Source organism: Nilaparvata lugens, chromosome 1, assembly GCF_014356525.2.
Source record: "Nilaparvata lugens isolate BPH chromosome 1, ASM1435652v1, whole genome shotgun sequence".
Taxonomy (NCBI): domain Eukaryota; kingdom Metazoa; phylum Arthropoda; class Insecta; order Hemiptera; family Delphacidae; genus Nilaparvata; species Nilaparvata lugens.
In genome coordinates, this window is record NC_052504.1 from 15,483,464 (window position 1) to 15,505,902 (window position 22,439).

The window sequence follows — 22,439 nt, forward strand, 5'->3', positions numbered from 1 at the left end:
TAAATTATATTGTACATATTATTTATTACTCTTACAAGCTGATAGCAAACTATTCCAAGCTACTTAACTATGCATCTTGATATTTTTATTTGAATATAATATATTAACATGATGGCCAATCAGCAAATATTCACTATTTTATTCTAATTTAGTCAGTACCGGTACAAAATCTTCAAATTACTTCAACTTTCTAATGATTATTATAATACTAAATACATTATAATGAAGATTCAAGGTAGGTACTAGTATTTCATGATGAGAAATAAGATGCTATAGCATTTTTAACAAAATGATTCTATATGGTACGTTATAAAAATTCTACAATCAGGGGATTATGCAATATAAATTTCCGATAAAGCTATTTTTCACAAATAATATTGATGATTTCACAAATTAAAAAACATAAAATATCACAATTCACAAAAAATAATATTGAACACAAATAATATTGAAGTAATACATTGATAAAAATGACAACAGAACATTCTACAGTAGTTCAATACTGATGATTCAGCTTACAATCCTTTTTGGGTTACAAGTAGATGGATATGAAATGTGAATTGTTACTGCTGTAAATAATATGAGAGTTTTTCAATACTCATTTCACGCTACATTTATCAGAAAAATACTATTGGTCCCACACTCCCTGATAATCATGGGATTAGATTAGTAGAAATAACCATTATAGGTAAGCTATTTTGAAAGATGGCATTCTGAGTTTAACAACTTAAATTAACTGTATTTCAACTAATTTTATAAAACATTATCAAATCAATAGTTAACAGCTAGCTTACAAGTAATTCAACTAGCGAATATTATCTAGTCCACTATAAAAAATGCTAAATGTACCAACATTATTTGTTTTCCACGAAACTTTAATGTATTTATCACTAATAATAAAGGATCGACAATATTCGGCTTGAACAATCAGTTGTACTTTCAAGTTATATTATGGGATAGGTAGTTTCAATATGTCTAGATATGAAATTACAATTTCTTATTTTAAATTAAGATTCATTAGGCTTATAAAAGTCTGCTCTACAGGACTTCATGATTAATTCATGCAATAAAGGCACAATTGATCTTCTTTTAATCGCCAAAAAATAATTCAAATTCATCTGTATCAGTCAATTCTTCATTCCAAAAGAGTATGGAACAGAAAATATGAGTTAAGATAGAAAAGATAAACCAAGAAAAATTTTAATCCTAATATACTAAACTCTAATAATAAATTTAGGAAGAAAAAGAGAACAAAATATTATTTGGGATCTTGTCTCACCGATACACGAAAATTAATACATGTAACTTATACAAAGTTCATACACAACATACATGAAAGTTCATGGAACAATGTCAATTATTGTATACATACACTTTTCAAATAGAAAGATGAATTACAAATAAATAAGTTTCTATAAAATGCTAGGCATCGCAGCATTGCTATAGAAATACAGCTTCAAAGTGCATAAAATATCTGAACACTATAGAGATGTCATGAAAATACTCCTATTGTGCATTGGAATTTGACTTATGGGGATATTCAATATCACTACTTTTCTGATATATGTTTATGATTTTTTAATTTCTTACAGAATTCTCCAGTTCAGTTACCTGTAAAAATAATGGAGAAATTCTATCTCCAATTTCAAAAAGTCAAAGGCACGTTAATTTTTGACATGGAAAATTTATTTTTACTATCTTTTTTCATATGAATTCCGGATACAAAATATTGGTTCATGGGATCAACTCATGGAACAAAACAGTGATGTAAATCACTCACCTTAACAGTTACTTTTTCTCTAAGAGAAAAGGGCTCTACGGTAAAATACAGGTTTCTAGTAAGTTGAAAATTATTTTTAAAATTTTGACAAATTCTATAAAATCCCTTCATTAGCATGATGTATCCATTACAGATTAGTGTATTTACAAATTTAGTGTATCTTTTATTAAAATAAAAAATTTAAATTTAGCTGGATTTTCATTTTTACATGATATTAGGTTTCATACAAATAACTCAAATCATTTAAGAGTTTAATAATAAAATGTCTGGATAACATAAAATCTTGATTATGTTTGCCAATAGGGGCTTATTATTTTAATCATTATGAAACTGATATGTAATAATGAGTACAATTATTGTATTAAAGACAAAAAATTGTGGAACTTCCAGATTCAAGGTCTGAAGTGACTAGATTAGCATTAAACATGCTTGAGTAGATCCGTAAAACGAACACAACGATTTTGAAAGAAATAGGAGCAAACACAACTGGATAAAAATACTCATTCCTCACAGCAGATTTTAGCCTAATAGTCGGAACAAATGAAATGAGAACAAATCACAATTGGAAGAAAAATCCATAAAAATACTCATTTCTTACATGATCACAATATTATCTGGAAAGCATTGAGATTTTACATAAAGCAATCTAAATTGGAGTCCATCATAAATCAAACTTCTAATTGAGTTTTAATTATATGATTTGTGTTCCTTGACATTGGAAAAGGTACTACAAAGAAATTATAAAGATACTTTAAAAAATATGCAGCGTTAAATGCTGATGAGTGATTGTTTCTTATAAACTAACAAAAATGCATTACATTTATGTGATGAATAAAAAATACAAATGGATCACAGTGTTGTATGGGAAGAAAACTATCTTAAAAAATGGTCACACTTGATGAGAAAATTAGTAGAAACAAGCAAATTGACAATTAAATATACAGAAATCAATAAGGTTAGCACCACAGAATATAATATCAAACCACAAAATAAAATGAAAAACTTCATAAACACAACAGCCAATAAAATATTAATGGGAAGCTATTTCTATCACACCAACCAGTAAGAAGTGGCACCATTTTGTGGAAAACATTGGGAAGCTTGTTAAAAAATATCATTAGAAATTTTCAAAGAATGAAAAGAATGAGGATTTTCATGCCAGCATGAATGAATAATTATTTCAAGAATGCAGTATATTATTTAATGACTTTACAAATTTGAAAACACATAAATATTAATCATAATCATTCACAGACTTGAACTGCAATGAATTTATTGTGTAATGTATTTTGGTTGGATTTGGTGATGCAACTGGATGAATCGATTTCTTATCATACTCAACCACTGTATAACCATGTACACACAGTTACATAGTATTTAATTTATAAATATAAAAAAATGTATCAAATATTTAAAATATAGTAAAAAATATTATTTTCATGTTGAATGATATATATATTACATATATTCTTCTGTACAATCTACTTTTGATGCCACTACTACTTGGTTTTGAAGAAAGAATTAACAATAAAGTTATAATACTGGCTCCAACAAATAATTCTACAACAAAACAACAAATAAGTCAAATAACGCAACAAAATCTGTCTTGAAAGAACACAGAAAAAGAGCTAATTTAGTACGTCGAGAGTTAAAAAGTAACTCACTTATAAAAATACAGTACTTATCTATTCTATTCACTATTTCACGTGATGTCAGTTACTAGTCTTCTACTTATTTTGTTCATAATTTTATAGAAATAATATCAAATAGCCAAAAATACAAAATCAATAATAGTAAAATTCTATCGATACTAGTGTCAGAGACCTGAGAAATCTCAATATTTTGTATAAAAATACTGTTAATATGCAGAGGCAATACATTTCTGTATAAAATTTATTAGGACTACTGTACTCGAGAACGAATGCTTACTCTTATTGAATTAATACAATAGTTTTACATTATAATATTTATAAAAAATACATGTTACATATTGCAAACTGATTCTGAAGTCTCATTTACTTTCTAATACAAAAGTTCTGAGTACCTCGAAAACTCATACCAGAATTTTGAGTACAAGCAGAATTTAGCACTACTTAAAGCTCATTCTTAACACCATTCAAATAAAAATAACGTCTATTTATAACGATATAGGTTCTACTCATATGTGAACTTTTAAACGATAAAAACTATAATAAAGCTGACGACGTGGATGCATATTGATTGGTCACATTATTTTCTATCACACAACAATTTTTTAGTTTTACTTTCAACAGTTTTGGATAACTTCACAATTACACAAGTATGCAATCATAGCATTACAATCTTTCATCATAGGTGCAAGAGTAAAAAAAGTACTAAATATGAGTACTATTTACAGAATTGACAAACAAAAAACAGGATAATGTGTTTTTTTATTAGTTCTGGATACAACTTTCGTTTTATTGTTTTGCCAAGCAATTGAAAGTAAATAAACAACCACTTTGGATTAAGTACAAAAAACCTCATCCAGCCAAGCTGCATGGGAAGTGCAAGTCGACCCATCAAGAGTATTGATAACGCTTTGCCGGTTACAGAGATCGTAAAAAAGGATTAGGGACAAACGGAAAGAGGAAAACTGAATTTTTACCTGTTTTTGATGGGCGTACGAAATTGGTAATAATATTATTATACTATGAATTTTTCTATTCCTCTATTTTGTTTCTTGTCTTCTTCATTTTATTTACCCCTTTAAATTTCTCTATCATTTTTCTACACATCATCATTAATTTGCAAGCGAAAAATTAGTTTTCCATCATGTGCTTCAAGATGAGCGGAGCTGAAAGCTAATAAGATTTCTAAAACTATTGTCCCATAATCTTTGAAATTGGTTGTTACTGGAATACAATTATTGTTTTCACGTTCAATTTCACTTCAACCACATTTTAAAATACAAATACAATATATTAATTCTAGTAGTGCAATAATTTATTATTTTATAATTTCTTACTTTCATGGATGAACTAGCAAATGCAGTAAAAATTTTATAATCGCTGAGTATAAAATGTATTAAATACTATACTATAAAACTATGGCCCATTATTGAGACTTATAAATATTCTTATAATAATAAATTACAGTATACTGTACAAGTTGAACTAATAATGAACTAAACGACGCAATACAAGAAAGAACAATAGCAAAGAAGGATGGTGAGACAGGCAATGAAAGTTTTAGATTTAACCTGTCTTCAAGAGTATTGTTCATTCCTTTCGAATTGGAAGCAAATTGCACAATTTTGACGACTGAGAGAATTTCCTCGAGAGAATGACATTCTGATTTAGTTTTTATTTAAAAAAAAAAGCTGGAGCGACGATGAGATTGAGTCTGCGGGCACCTGGTGATCGATGAATATTCTCGATTACTGAACAATAAAATAATTATTTTTTGTATTTCCACTTTGAGTGAATAATAATAAGTATAATATGTGTAAATTTGTTAATTTGAGTCACACCGTTCCCATATCTACCAGCAATTGATCGAAGCTGTCAATCTACATTACAGCGGTAGTGGCATGCTCCAATAAAAAAATAATCGTATAATAACTAAACATTCATCAATCTAGAGAGCTGATTTAAGGATAGTTGTTCGCCTTAGTAATCACCAGTGTGCTCCTAGTCAATGTGATGAGGCCAGAAGTGGCCACCTAAAATATCTCGACAGGAAACATTTCAAAATCTCGTTTTTAACAAGGTTGAGAATGAAAATTCAGTCATTGATGCTAATAATAATTGTTAGCATAATTAAAAAAAATCTAATACTAAATTATACTTAAATCCTAATTTAAAGCGTTAATATTAACCTTAAAGCAAAATACATTCAATAGGAAAAAGCTCTGAAAATAGAGGAGAGCTCGAAACAAAAACTAATACATACAATGATATAAATATGCTTATAGCCTATTCAGTTTCAAATAGAGAGTAGTTGTAGATGAATGGGTATACCAGCCTGCTTCCAGATTGGTCATTTCCTGTGATGTGTGGTTTGTAGGATGAAACATGACTTCTCTTCAGGTACCATCTCCGATTCATTTGTCACATTTGAAGCCACTGCCAACAACTAATACTGTTCAACGACTGTTCACTGATACGACCATCCCATGTTAGCTCTGTTGATCCTCACAGGTCTTTTGTTAGTTCATTATTTGCTGAGGGAAGTACCAATGATGCAACTGGAAACAACAGTAATAAATTCAGGATTAGTTGAACCTTTAAAATTTTCAAGCATTTTTGAAAGACTTTGGTGTATATTTTTCTTTGTTTTGAAAAGCACTTCTGTTATTCTGACACTGGAAAACTAATTTAATATAATTGAATCTATAGGTTTAATGGTCCATTAAAATTAATACGTGTCCTAGAAACCGGGCATTAAACTAAATACTTTTTATACGTTGGTTTTGATCGTACCAGCACGCAACTTAACGGAAATCAAGGCTTATTGAACATGGAAAGAGCTACAGTGTCAAAAATTCCCAGTAAAAATTTCAAATTAAAAGAAAAACTGTAAATCTAAGATTCAATTGCATGAAAACGAAGGGACAAGTTTAGTATTAGGCGTGCATAATTGTTGAGCCTATGACGTAGGTGAATAAAAAAAATTCAGTTCTATCCACAATGCATGCAAAGTTCAAATTCATTTTACGATAAACAGCATTTTTAGAAGAAAGATGATGCTTTTCAGTCTACAAAATTAAATGAAAACGTTTTTTTCCAAGCATAACAGTTGTAAGATCAATTCATTTACTAAGAGTATTAGGAGATAAATGTTACATACTTATGTTTTATATAAGATATATATTAAAAATATTACAAATTTCAACGTCTATTAGAACATCAATGATCAATTCAATTTCGAGTAACACCAAAAAATACATAGTAGCTTTCTCTTGCATGATAACCATTCTCAACCGAACTTATGTCATCTCTGTCTTGGTTGATACGAACATTTTATACTGTCAGGTTGATAACAAGTTACAGGTTAATAACAGGCTACATTCCCTGGTTAATTGCCAGGTTTATAATATAATATTATAAACATTTCAAATTCCACCTAATATTTTACGTTCAATGATCCTGTCCATACTAAGTTAATTAATTGTAACGCTTGCTAAAAAGTATTGTAAGTTGAAACGTCTAAACGTCCTTTATATTGAGACAATTGAACAAAGATTAGCATTGAACAATTGTGGCATTACCACAGAGAAAACATAGCATAATAAGATATTCCATGACATAAGGCGTTAATGTTACACTTCCACCTGCAAAAATGAATAAATCTAATCTAATCCTTACCATTGTTACATAACATGTTAAGGTTCATTTACATCATCAGTTACATCATTCCAAAATTTTGATACGAGTTGAGTACTTTTAAGTTTGAAGTTAATTTCGACTGTATTGATGATACATTATAATATAATGTCAAATTAACCTTTTAGAAGTAGTATCTTTAAATTGTTAGTTATTTATAAGTATCCGATAGGATGTTTTGTATTTTGTTGTATTGCTGATGTAAACAATAAAACTTGAAACTTGTTAAAACGTCTGAATGTGTTACATTGTGTACGTTATGGGAACACGAAAAAGTGGTAAATTCTTTAATCACGTGACTAGTGCAAAATGTTCCCATGGAACGCCATTTCAAAATCGTTGGTTCAAACTTTTGGCGCGCACTTATGAAGTTGATTTACACAGAAATGTGTCGTTTACTAGCTGCGTGAATGAAGAAAGGCTGTTTTACAAACTTACCGTATAGAAAAGTGTGCATTTCTTTCATTCCATTACTCTCAAATTTTCTATAGAGAAAAATTCATTTAACGAATGATTATCAAACATCATTTTGTTGGTTATGTATTCTATGGCTATGCTATGGTAAACAAACAAGCTATCAGGGCTTGCGCAGAGGAGCAAGAAGACTACAATTCAATCGACCAATGAGAGCTCTGAAAGTTTGAACTGCCACAATTTACCAGGCTCCGACTTTGGAACTGTACTAGCTACAGATACTGTATACATACATACAGTATAGATACTTGGCTAGTACCCTGGCGCAAAAATCCGCCATCTTGTTAGGAAGCGCCGCATTGTAATAGTATTGATGGGAGGATAGTATTGATGATCCGGATCAATTGATCTCGTTCACTGTCACGAGCCAATCAGAAGACCAGGATTGGAACTTCCTAAGGTCACGTGACGTGTCTAGTATTTGCGCCATATAAAAAGCATTGGTTGGATAGGCGTTTGATTGACAGTTTCCATTCTGTACCTATTGTGTGGTACAGAATCTGTCGAAATTCCTCCCATTGGACGCGGAACTTTTTACCTGGTAAATTGTGAATCGGACAATTTACCACATTCCATGTTCCCAGAACGGACTCATTGAGACACTTGAACAAAGGCTGGCATTACCAAATATTTTTGTTCAAATGGAATCACTTTTATTTGGTCGAAAACTGAATATAGCGTTCACGTCAGCATACACGGCAATCTGCAAAAATGAATAAATCCAATCGAATACCCTGATACACTGATTGATGTATGTACTCACAGGTGGTTGGACAGCTTGAGGCACAGACGACTGCGTCAGTTCGTCTTCCTTGATCTCCTTCTTTTCGGGCAGCATACAAATCTGAGTGGACTTTGACTCGACACTGGTCTGGTTGCGCTTGGAGAGCGGCGCCAGGTTGGACGGCGTCACGTGCTTCAGTTTGTTCATGTGTATCACTAGCTTGTCTCTTCTTGCAAACGCCTTTTTACACACTTCGCACACATACGGCTTCTCTCCAGTGTGGATGCGCATGTGTATCACCTGAAACCACAACAAATGCACTTTTATCGCAATGCAAATCAGTGGTCGTGAGTGATTTGCTAAATCTATGGACTATAGTAAGCTACACAGGTTAATTGCTATCCTGTAGTGAGGTCCACATTATAATAGCAGTAGATAAAGATAGCAGAACAGCGTTGCCGATTTTCTGCTTTAATAAACTATATTTTTACAATGTTAAAAAAGGAATTTGCAACATTGCGGAGCTATAGAAAGATAGCACTATCTGTTTTGTCGAATGATAGACAAGGATAGCAACACCAATGTTAATCAATAATCAAACACTGCCATTATAGTGTGGACCACACTATAGTCTGTCATTTGAACAAAGCAGATAGAGCTATCCTTCTCTAGCTCTGCAACGTTGTCAGATTGTTTTTTGACAATGTAGAAATATAACTAATTACTGTACCAATATATTAAAACTTGACTATGAAAATGTATTATCAAATTATTGAATAATACATTTTCTTGACGAATAACACTTTATTGATTATTATTAACAAGAATGAACAGTTTATAAAATTAATAATTAAAATAAAGTGTATTTTTAATTAGTGTATTTACAAGGAGAAAACTGGTACGATATATATAGTGCCGATGATATAGACATTATGGTGGATGTTTTAGTTGAAAAATTAAATTACTTGACACATAAAAGAACTAAAAAAATTCAATTAAGTAAGAATAAAAGGCCTCTTAAAAAATGGATTTCAATGATCAAAAATACTAGAAAAGATTTTAAAATTGAGATTGATGAGCTTTTTAGAAAAAGAGAATATAATCAGTGATAACCAATATGGGTTTCAAGCTAAAAAGTCAACCAATGACGCGGTCATTCATTTGAATAAAATTGTATATGACAATTTTAATGAAAACAAAAAATCTCTAGCCGTCTTCATGGATTTATCAAAGGCTTTCGATACAATCCCACATAATATACTTTTAAATAAGCTGGATGAATCTGGAATTAGAGGCTCAGTAAACAAACTTTTTCAAGCTACTTGTCGGATAGGAAACAATATTTAACTTTAAATGGTCAAACGGATATCCAATCTACTTCACATTTTGGTTTGCCTCAAGGTTCGGTTTTATCCCCAATATTGTTCCTAATCTATGTTAACGATCTGTTGAAGCTAAATCTCAGAAATTGTACTACATTGTCATTTGCAGATGATACAACGCTCGTTTTTAGTGGAAATAGCTGGAGGAGCTCTTTAATAATGCAAACAACAGTTTAAAAATAGTGCAAAAATGGCTTCAGGACCACATTCTCACCTTAAATACCGATAAAACCAAATATATCACTTTCTCACCCAACATAACCGGGCAACCACCAATATCTCTGGATTTAAGAATGAATACCAATAAAACCAATACTATGAATGAAGAGCAAGAGATAAAATCACTGGAAAGAGTGCAAACTATGAAATACCTAGGAATATTAGTTGACCAACACCTCAAGTGGAACAAACACATAGAATATTTATGTTCAAAACTAAAGTACGTGATACACATCTTCTACAAAATACAAAAAAATAAAAAACTTGGATATAATTAGGAAAGTATATTATGCATACGCCCACTCATTATTTCAATATGTAATAGAGGTCTGGGGCGCCGCCTTTGACACACATTTAAAAAAAGTTTTTATTTTGCAAAAACACATTATAAGAGCAGCTCTTGGAAGACCACGACTTTATTCAAGTAGAGAAATTTTCATCGAACTAAATGTCCCGACTCTGAGACAGACCTACATTAAAAGAGTAATTCGTTACATAAACAAACATAGAAATCAGTTTAAAATTCATACAACTCCCTATAACATACGGGCAAACAGTACAAATACATTTAACATACATCTCATAAAGCTTACTATATGCAGACATCAACTTCAATACTATTGCAATTATTTAATCAATAAAATACCACTAGATTTTGTTAACAGGAATATAACTGGGAATTTGAATAGAATTATACAGGAATGGATTGACAGGAACATCTACTTTAAATTAATCTAATGAATAAGAGTTTGAGATACATTCGTGTGTGTCTAAATTTTAGGATGTTGAGGATATGATTTAATATTTTTGTTTTTGTTTTGTATTCTTTCTTTTCTTTATTACTATTGTGATTTTATTTTGTATCATGTAATTACGATTCACATCTGCACTCAGGATCTCCTTTGCAGGTTGTTATTAAACTTTATTGTCGATAATAATATAGTGTATGTAAATTATGTATCTATTTTGAAGAGACAATAAAGCAATTTCAATTTCAATTTTCAATTTCAATTGCTGTAGCTGTTGAGTTGTTGCAGTTGGTTGTAAGTTGGTTTAGCTTATTGCTATGTTTTGGTAGTTTCTTGTGAGTTGTAAGTCAACTGCCACTGAGCAATCAGAAATAATAATACAATTAATAAATAAGTTACTATTGATAGGGCAGCCCCAGAGGACAGCTTCATAAAATGCGAAGATGCGTTGTAGATCCACTAAATATAGTAGTTTTATTAACCACGCACTAATCTAGAATTTGAATTCATGTGAGCATCAACCTCAATAAAAAAATACCCCTCCATCCAAACCAGGCATTAGGATTCGCCCTTGTTCCATTATGCACGCACAAGCCGTTTGATCTTATGTGGACATCATCCTCCGAAAATCGAAAATCAAAGAATCAAATAGTCTTTCAGGAGATCTTCAAGTTATAATTATTGCATCGCATCAACAATATAAAAGTATTTATAAAAAAGCCAGTAATGCTATAACCACTACATAGAGAAATAGATGTCTGATATTTTATACAGATTGATTGTACCATAGAGAAAAGATACCATAAGAAGATACCCTATGGTATAGAATGTTTATGTTCCAAATTTCACTGTTAACTCAAACCGAAAGTCCTAGTAGTTCTTTTTCGTAGAGCTATGTGATGCTGGTAGATCCCCATAACTGTGTCGTTCTTACACTCTCACCCGGTCAAAACAGTGATAATAGGCACAAGGCGACTTGAAATTTGGAACATAAACGGCCTATACCATTTATTTATTCATACATTGATACAAACAATATCATCCTCAATTATGAATGATTGGGAAAGGACAACAGGCTTATAGCCCAAAATGGTTCCTTTCCCAAATTTAGATAGAAATTGTCCAAAAATAGGTTATGTTTACACTTTATGATTTTTGTCCAATTTTGAGATATAACCATGGGATATAATGTTATGCATGTTTACTCTATGATTGTACTCACCAGTTTGTCTTTTCTGGCCAGCCCCTTCCCACATTCGGTGCACGTGAAGCTCTTATTGTTGTTATCGACCTTTTGCAGTTTCTGCTTGGGAGGCAGTGGAGGCTGCTGGATGGGAGGTGGTGGGGGCGTGGTCTGCGTCTGAGTGTGGATCGAGTGTTGCGTTGGAGGCGGCGGCGGCTTCCTTTCTGCCTCCGTATTGAAAGAGTTTTGGTCGTTCTGGAATGTTGCATGGAGTGTCGGGTAATCTGGAGCCCTGATAACACGCATTTATCAGCAACATATAATTCAGATTAATACATAGCAAATAGTGAAGCTTTTTGTTGGTGCAGAGTAGCTTTCGGGAGTCCCACCTAGCCTGATTATAATACAATTGTAGCCGTCGATGGGCCTCACGACTGTTATACTTCAGACGGGAACGACAGTAACTTGCCTATCCGATAGCATAAACGATATTCAACAGTAGACATCAAATATTATTTCATGTAGTTGATTTTACGACTCACACTGGGGCACTAGGGATCTTCCTTTTGCGATGTTTTTGCCTCATTTACTGTACTCATAGGAATATCATAATTATAGTTACTGTTGGTAGGATAAATTAAATATCTATTTAATAATAATTATTAACTCTAATATTATAAATAAGGGTATAATTTCGTGATTAGTTCTAGTTAAATAAATTTGCAGTTCCTGAATTTTCATGTAGGTTATCCATGTACTTTAGTTTTAGAGCAGTAACTTATATTTATTTTTTGTTAAGCTTTTTATTTTGTTTCTGACAAACAAATTCACCAATTCATGCAAAGCACCTTTTTTGATTTATAAATAACATATCAAATTATTATAACTATAATAACTGGAAATGTAGCAGTACACGTTCAAGAAAGATTTTAGATTAAAATTCTACTCCGAAGATAATTTCAAGTTTTATATGTGTGTGTATGAATGTTGCTATAATTACATAGGCTATTGATTTAGGCCAATATTATATAGGCCTATTCATTTATTAAAGCAGATTCTATTCTTTATAATACATCATTTGCTTCAATATAATACTATTTAATTGTAGGCTGATAGTTATTCAAGTGTCTCCACAAAGGGTAGCCAATGAGGAACACAAATATAAAATATTAGAGAACAATATATTTATTAGAATTACTTTTATGGATTTTTTGAAACTTGATTTTGGATGTACAGTAACTTAATTGTTTGTTTGTTCATTTTCACGGAATGAAGAATTTGAATAAGATTTAGATTTATAAAAAATACTTCAATTGAGTCACAAGTATAAATAATTCGTAGAGATCCTAACACATATAAGAGCAGCATTATTTACGAAGCATTCTTGAGATGTTCAACTCGACAGAGTATTTTAAGAAGGTAAACCCTTATTTTAAGGACGATGTTTTATGAATTTTAACATAATTTTAGTTCTCGATGGGTGACGTGATCTTAAAATATTTGATTTTTGTTATAAATTAATTAAGGATGATTCCTCAGTAAAAATATAGAATAATCTAGAAGCAAAAGTAAACCTTTAAAAATTAGGGATGATTCCTCAGTGAGAATATAGAACAAAATTTAGTAGCAGAGGTAAAACTTCACAACTTTGGGAGGATTCCTCAGTGATGATATAGAATAATCCAGGAGCAGAGCTAAAACCGCTTTCACTCACCATGTGCCAATGGAGCGCAGCACTCTAATGCCATCATCGTAGCCCAATCCATCATCAGGCACCATGGAGAATCCATGATCTTGGCTCTGTTTGTTCTGATAATTGTCAATGTTGGGGGGAGCAACCTGCGGTACTTTGAGAGTTGGAAGGTAATGATGAGTGCTTTCCAATTTCGTTTTATGCTGCTGCTGCATTGAAAGGTGTTGTTGCATCACATTATGGGCTTCAATATACGCTGATTTCCGTGCTTCAGTCATCTTGTCCATCTGAAAATCAAATCGAATTTTAATTTAATTATAATACTTATTGCTTACTCTACTTAAAATAATAGTCGTTTTAACTTTTCTAAAATAGAATTACATTCTGAATTTAATAATAATTCAAGGTGCATCCTCGGATTAATAGGGTAGACCGAGAAGCGGCATATTATAGAAAGTGTAAAATTATATGGAGTTACTTACAGCATACATTGACATCTTCAAAGCTACTCTTGGATGCTGACTGTTTACGTAAAGAGTGAAATTACTCCAGAATCTGTAATGAAAAAGTAAAAATAGGTTGAAAATAATGTCCAAGTAGAAAACGATTTTCAAATTCCATGCTTGATGGTTTTAGCAACCATAATCAAGAGCAATATTATTTATAGCCAAAGAAAGGTAGAATCAAATTGAACAGATACTATTTTTAGTCAATTATGAATGCAAAACTTGCTGTGATAGCAGAAATGTTTCACCAGGGGGCGGACATCTTAGCTCAACATTAAAATTTAAAAACTCTATAGGTAGCCTAGCAGTTCAATTTTTTTAAATCAACTACAAGTCTATTGTAACTACAATTTTGGAAAAAATAAGGTTGCTTGGAAAGTATAAACTTTTTTAGCCCTCAACTTACCAAATAATCGTCATCTAAATTAATTTCTCATTATTCATTTTTATAATAAAACAAAATGAACAGATAACAAGCTTATTACTGCAATAAAGACCCAGGAGAAATATTCAAATGTATTAATGAGTAAATCTCATTAATTATTTGATACAAAAAGAAAAATATAATATTCAACAAAGAAACATAATACTTCAAATAATAAATTGTTATACACATTGTATAAACATATCGCGCCACTATGCTTTAAAATCACATGCAAATCCCGGCTTTTGATTTAGATAGTTATGATAGTGCCGTGTAGGTAGTTCTTCATTACCACAATAATTATTTTCCTTATAACGTCTGACTTGACGCAAGAATATTGTGTTTTTGTTGACATCCATTCAAAAGTGAATCGATCAATGCTCGTAAAAGTTAAACGAACACTAATATCTCCGAGAGCATACTCGCATTCAGCGATATGGGTGAGCATTTAGGAATCCTCCATCTTTTGTATCATCCATCCTGGGATGGGTGAGCATGCTGACTACCTCGAGGATAGAAGACAGGTAGTTTCAATGATAGGTGCGTTATCAAATGAAGAAAATGCACCACATGCGGTTCCACAAGAATCAGTACTTGGCACGCTGCTGTTCCTGTTGATAAACGATTTGCACCTGGATGGTTCCTGCTTGCTTATTGCTGATGACACCACCACCATTGGTCAGGGCAGATGGCCTCGTGATGCCAAATTCGTAACACAGAAGCTCTTTTCTGAGGCTAAGAAGTGGTTCTGCAATAAAAAGTGCTGAACCTGTGACATTAATTGGTTTTTGTATTCATAGAAAATTATCATGGGAGTCTGATATTTCCAAGGTCTGCATTACGTTCTCAAGAGTGGTTTATCCATTGATATATATAGTTAGATGACTCAACTTATTATTATTATACCTTCAAGCGTTTGGAAGCATGATGCCTCCTTCATTTCTTGTCGCCATTGAATATCGGGCAAGAAGTCAGGCGCCCAGACAGACTTATATGGGAAAACAGACTTTCATTGCGTTATATCTTTTGACATACTTAATGGATTTCAATATAATTTTTTTCAACTTTTCGTCATTTCCATTACGTTGTATCATTGCCATATGATACAATGATTTGTTCATTGAACATTATTTTTAACTTTGTTGAAGTTCTGACACTGTGTTACTAGTAAATATTTGAAAAAACACTTACTTTTGATTGAAGTTTTGAGGAATGCATTTCACTCCTGAAGAGGAGCTTCATCAGCCTGACACCAGGGGCGCTTGCTCTTATGGGTTGGACTGTGTGGCCAAAATGTGGGAAAATATTACATTTGATTTGAAGTTAAGTTGATCATTTAATAAGTTGGATTTGTCATAGTGGAGGTGTTTGAAAATTTCGTATTGTTCTAGTGTGTTGAGTCTCTGGCTTTTTTGAAGAATGTGTAGGATTTCGATATCTGTATGTATGTTTTTGTGATTGTGTCCTGTGGCTATTAAATGTTCTGCATATGTGGATTCTGAATTTGAATTACTGCTTTTATGTGCTCATTGTATCTTATTTTGAAGCTACGGCCGGTCTGCCCAATATAGAATTTTGGGCATGTATTACATTTTAGTTTATAAATTCCTGTCTTTTCAAATTGTGAGCTGTCAATTTTTCGTGTTTTTAGTTGGGTTTTCAAGTTGTTGTTGGTTCTAAATGCTGTTTTGTAGCCTGATTTTTTGAATATGTTTGCTATGGATTGTGATTTTTGATTGAAATATGTTAGTGTGACATATTTGTTGGGATTTGGGGTTTTCTGTTTCTTGTTTTTCATTTTATGAAGTATTTTGTCTATTACATTGGATGAGTAGCCATTGTTTTGTGCCAGATACTTTATAGTGTTCAATTCTGTCTGGTAATCTTCTTTTGTAAGTGGAATGCTTATTAGTCTATGGATCATGGAGTTAAAGGCAGCAAGTTTGTGTTGAGGTGGATGGTTTGATGTTTCATGTATGAGTGTATCTGTCATTGTGGGCTTTCTGAAAATACTAAATCTTGGTTTGTTGTCCTGTTTTGATATGGAGAGGTCCAGAAAGTTTAGGGCATTGTTGGTTTCATATTCTGCAGTGAAATGTATGTTTTTGTGTATTTTGTTCAATTCTGAGAGGAGTTGATCACATTGTCTGGCATTTCCTTTGTAGAGCAGTATTATGTCATCAACACATCTTTTCCAATAAATGATTTTCTCTGCATGTTTATTTTTGATTCTTCCATGTGTTGCAGGAAAATTTCAGCTAGTATACAGGAGATTGGGCTTCCCATTGGAAGGCCCTCTTTTTGACTGAAGTATTTTTCATCATGAGTGAAGTAATTTTGTGATGTTATGATTTTTAATATTTCTATTAGCTCTCTGGTGTGTTCTGGTGGATTGTTCTTGTTGTTCAGGATTTTTTCAATAATAGCTATGGTTTCTTTTACTGGGATGTTGGTGTAGAGGTTCTTGATATCAAATGATGCTAGAGTGGAATTATATGGGATTTGAATGTCTTTAATTTTATTTACAAGGTCCAAGCTGTTTTTTAAATATGCAGGATGCTGGTCGACTGGTATCAGTTTCCTTAGTTGTGAATCCATTTGTTTAGCTAATTTGTATGCTGGAGCTTTTTTGTAGATAAGATATTCAATTTAAATATCTATATTAAAAGATAATTAAAAGAAATTCACCCTTCTGCACCTACTCTCCAAGCACTTCCCAAACTCCACAAAGAGAACACACCAGTAAGACCTATCATAGACAACAAAAAAGCTAAAATATAGAATACAAATTAGCTAAACAAATGGATTCACAACTAAGGAAACTGATACCAGTAGACATATTTCAATCAAAAATCACAATCCATAGCAAACATATTCAAAAAATCAGGCTACAAAACAGCATTTAGAACCAACAACAACTTGAAAACCCAACTAAAAACACGAAAAATAGACAGCTCACAATTTGAAAAGACAGGAATTTATAAACTAAAATGTAATACATGCCCAAAATTCTATATTGGCAGACGGCCTCATGATGCCAAATTCGTAACACAGAAGCTCTTTTCTGAGGCTAAGAAGTGATTCTGCAATAAAAAGTGCTGAACCTGTGACATTAATTGGTTTTTGTATTCATAGAAAATTATCATGGGAGTCTGATATTTCCAAGGTCTGCAAGACGTTCTCAAGAGTGGTTTATCCATTGATATATATATATAGTTAGATGACTTAAGTTAGATGAAGCTATACCTTCAAGCGTTTGGAAGCATGATGCCTCCTTCATTTCTTGTCGCCATTGAATATCGGGCAAGAAGTCAGGCGCCCAGACAGACTTATATGGGAAAACATCGACTTTCATTGCGTTATATCTTTCGACATACTTAATGGATTTCAATATATTTTTTTTGAACTTTTCGTCATTTCCATTACCATATTATGATACAATGATTTGTTCATTGAGCATTATTTTTAACTCGACCAAACATCCAATTCAGTGAACCTACCTCACTACAGATTTTGATCCATTCTATTAGCAAATGAATCTCATTTTTACAATATTTTCCTATTATCATGTATTTGGGATATGGAAAATAAAACATTTATTATAGATTGCTAATATTACCATATATTTTATTAGATGGCAAATAATAATAAATTAACCGTTATCACAATAATTTCGTGAAACTGTTTCCATTCGTTTTGCAACTTAAGTATAGGTTGTTTTCTTAAACATTATGGTTTAGATACGACCTCAGTTAAAACCATCTTATCTTACTTGAGCAATAGAATGCAATTTGTGTATACAAATGGTAGTCTTTCTAAAGGTTGACACATAAGTTATGGAGTACCTCAAGGGTCTTCATTGGGACCTATACTCTTCAATATATACATTAATGATCTTCCTGACTCTATTGCAAGTGAATCTAATTCTGGCTTTTTGTTTGCTGATGATTTTGGCTTAAATGTTAAAGGTAAGACAAATTCTAAAGTTGAAAATGCTCTATCCAATTTCACAACTGATTTAAAAGATTGGTGCTCGGCGAATAACCTTTCATTGAATGAGGACAAAATTAGTGATATCTATTTCACGTTTAGAAAAAATGATGATCCCAGTAGCTGCCCTGTGGCAATCAAGTTTCTTGGTATCTGGATTGACAGACACCTGACATGGAATCATCATATTAACTATGTAATAAGGAACGTCTCAAAAGGTCTTTATCTTATTAGAAGGTTGAGAACATGTGTAGGAGTTGAAATATTGCTCAAGGTTTATTATGCTCATGTACAGAGCCTCTTTTGTTAAGGTGTTATGATCTGGGAGAATAATCCTGAGACAATTAAAATTCTCAGGTTGCAAAAAAAGATAATGAGGCTCCTATGCAATGCAGAATACCGAGAAAGCTGCAAACCTTTGTTTAAAAAAATGAGAGTGATGACATTCCCAGCTCTCTATATTTATTTCACAGTTGTATATGTACACTTTAACATTGAAAAATTTGATGTGAATAGACACCACCATAATTGTGCAACAAGAAATGAAAATAGCTTAAGAGTTTCTAGATATCAGCACAGTGCATCTCAAAAACTAAACCCCTATATGGCGGTGAAACTTTATAACTATTTGCCTGCCACTATAAGATCTTTATGTAAAAGTGCTTTTAAGTTGAAAGTAAAGGAAGCTTTAATAGGAGAAACCCCATATAAAATAGCAGACTATTTTTCTATAAATTGGAAAATGTATATATAATCAATATGATAAATGATATATAAGTAGTTGATAAATGATTGGGAAATATAATTGATACCTTATTTAGAGTGTAATGGATGTATTGAACTTTGTAAAATTGACTTTATGTACTTGTTGTTGCAGGCTCATGTTTGCCTTGTATTTACTAGAGTTACCAAACATGACATTGTCTATAATGTGTAAACATTCTGTGACAATAAAGATATTTATTTATTTATTTACCTAACTATACTCTATACTCCTATATTTAATATAAGATAATATATAACTACATATTATAAGAACGGGAAAAATAAAACAAAAATTATAGATCACTCTTCAATTCAAAAAATAACTGTTTCAAAGTGTTGATCCTTTGACTTCGCCTCCTCAATTGCTGCTGGAGCCTCTTGATTTTTACTCTCAATCTCCTTACTACTTCACTTGAATTGTCTTTTGTCTGTGATGCTTTTTGTTGTGTTTGTGGAGATGTAGATTCTTCTTCAACACTTAGAGAGCTGGCTATTGATGATTCTTCTCCATTCCCTACATTGTTCTCTACTACTTGTGATTAGTAGCATCCCTCACATTTCTTGGTTTTTTGGATTTTGGTTGATAATATTCTGGAAGTTGTGGAAATATTGAGGGCACTGCATTTTTGCTAAGTCTGGGTTTGGACTTCCCTGGTCTCAACAGAAAGTCTTCTTTTTTAAAATGTGTGCTGCAGAGTGTTGAATATTTGGTAGGTATAAATTTTTTTCGTTTCATGGCATGCAACCATTTGCCAAGAAGGTCAGTATCCTTGAGAGGAAACCTGAAAATAAAATCAGAAATAAGTGGATAGGTACTGTAGATTTTGTTGAGATTATGACACAGCCAAAGTTAAAGCTGTCTTCTATATAATAAGAGAGAGTAGGGTTGTGTTTGTTCATGTGTTCGCATCAAAACATGTCAACTTGTGGATTGCATACCGGAAAAACGGGAATAATTTAGATCTCCAAATTTTGAACATAGATTCTAAAAATATCAATCTCGTGCACCTGGAAGCCCAAATTTCAATTTTCCTTCTAGATTTTTCAGAATTAGTGTTCAAACTTCATTAATCTATACTTATAAAATTCTTATCTCACTGACTCACTGATCACGATTTCTGGAAAACTACTGGATGGATTGCAACAAAACTTGGAATATAGCTTCCTTGAACGTCCAAGGTGCTCACTAAAAAATCTTTTGGCGATATCTCAACTCTAAGGGTTTAAAGTTCATCTTTTAGCATGTATATTATTATTCTTATTCTTATTATCAAGGCCCTACCAAAAACTACATCATAAATTATAATCAAGTTTACTTCTAAATACTGTGCAAAAAATAATCAAGTAAATGCCCAAACCTATCACAGTTGTGAGCTACAAAAGTTGTAGCAGATCCCATGCGAGTAGATCACTTTTAGGTTAGTACATATTTGATTAAATTAGGTACTAATGCTGTTAAAGTTAACTAATGTTGATATAATTAATTACGTGAACAATAATATCTATGCTCATTAATGAAGTCTTTTAATAAATATCTCAAAATAAAAACTGTAAGGAAACAATATTAAACGATCATTTGGCACTAGGCTTAGCCTGATCTATTATAGATCTATAATCTAGAGAGTACCTCTTCGAAACAGTTGTTAACTGGCAACTTAATTGATAATTTCGACAGGTTGGCATTAAGTTGAGATGACTTCATTAGGTTGGCACCAAGTTGAAGAACGAATCAAAATGCATTTATCAAGAACAAATTGATTGGGCACTGCTGCTTCAATCAGAGCTATTCCTAGGAGATAGTTTTTATTTTTCATAAAACAAACTTTTATGACGGGAGTTGCTTCTATCAAATGATCCTATTCTATCAAGACTAATTTAATTTTGTTTGTATATCCAATCGCGATAACTGCTTAAACAATTTTGATGAAATTATAATAATTCAGTGTGATATATGGAGGGTATTTTCAAAACTTCAGAAGTGTCCGTTGTGGAATCTGTTTGCAAAGAATGAGGAAATTCGGCCAAAATTTAACTTGGGCGGAAGAAAGGGGTCATTTATTAAAATGGCCAAATAGCTGTTGTTCCTTTTCCCACTATTCTATTTGCTGCAATTGGACTACTATTCTACAGAGCACTTCCAACACATTAATGACTAATCGAATGATTTGACTCAATAGTTTTCATGCCAAGTTGTGGCCTAATCTCAAAAATGATAATGTTGGTAGAATTTAGATTATTTATAAATGGTTCACAAAAATAATCTTATCTTTCAATTCCTGAAGCGAAGCATGGGTGCCCTGCTAGTATAATTATAAGACAAAATACTATAGTTGATATCAAACTGAAACCTTAAAGATAAAAATAAAATCTAATTCATTCATAATAAAAGTGTGTAATATTAGTTGAGTTTGTACTGTACGGTTTCGTATTCTACTCTAGGTCTACTGCACGGTTTGTGCTGTGTTTTAGTTATTAAAGTGCCATACTAAGTAAATCACAACAGCTTCAACTGCATTTACCTATTGTAATATTTTACATACAATAATTAATTGCAGTACACAAATTTATTAGTGAATTATCAACGTTTCAGTTGAGTTTCTATTATTTCATGCATAAAGTAGCCCATTTTTAAAAATATGGATTAGGTTTGGTTTCATTTAACCCGGATTATCGAGGCCATACTATAAACTACATCATAAATTATAATCAATTTTACTTCTAAATACTGTGCAAAAAATAATCAAGTAAATGCCCAAACCTATCACAGTTGTGGGCTACAAAAGTTGTAGCAGATCCCATGCGAGTAGATCACTTTTAGGTTAGTACATATTTGATTAAATTAGGTACTAATGCTGTTAAAGTTAACTAATGTTGATATAATTAATTACGCAATCAATAATATCTATGCTCATTAATGAAGTCTTTTAATAAATATCTCAAAATAAAAACTGTAAGGAAACGATAGTAAACGATCATTTGGCACTAGGCTTAGCCTGCATGAAACATGACTGATGAAAATATAAAAATACTTACGTATGAAAAGAAATATTTTTATCTGGCGCATGCCGATGCGTACATCCATAAGCACTGCATGAAACTACCATACTTTGAATATTTTTTATTGCTTCAATAAAAAAATATTATTATTTGAAAAACGCTCTTTTTCTACACAGCGAATACAAATACCCGACTTCTTGGCAGTTGG

The 22,439-nt window shown here is 32.0% G+C and overlaps 1 protein-coding gene and 1 long non-coding RNA gene across 2 annotated transcripts; both read right to left on the reverse strand.

Moving 5' to 3' along the window:
• LOC111057532 (zinc finger protein 613) lies at nt 1-14,173 on the reverse strand. Its single transcript, XM_039431756.1, has 5 exons — nt 14,032-14,173; nt 13,571-13,836; nt 11,896-12,148; nt 8,363-8,623; nt 1-5,987 (listed from the first exon to the last, which is right to left on the reverse strand). Exons 1-5 carry the CDS (start codon nt 14,044-14,046, stop codon nt 5,949-5,951), a joined length of 834 nt encoding a protein of 277 aa, XP_039287690.1. The 5' UTR covers nt 14,047-14,173; the 3' UTR covers nt 1-5,948.
• Nucleotides 14,174-18,089: 3,916 nt separating this feature from the next.
• Nucleotides 18,090-22,439, reverse strand: LOC120352092. Its single transcript, XR_005571699.1, has 2 exons — nt 22,268-22,439; nt 18,090-20,016 (listed from the first exon to the last, which is right to left on the reverse strand). It is a non-coding gene; the product is annotated as an uncharacterized LOC120352092 (long non-coding RNA).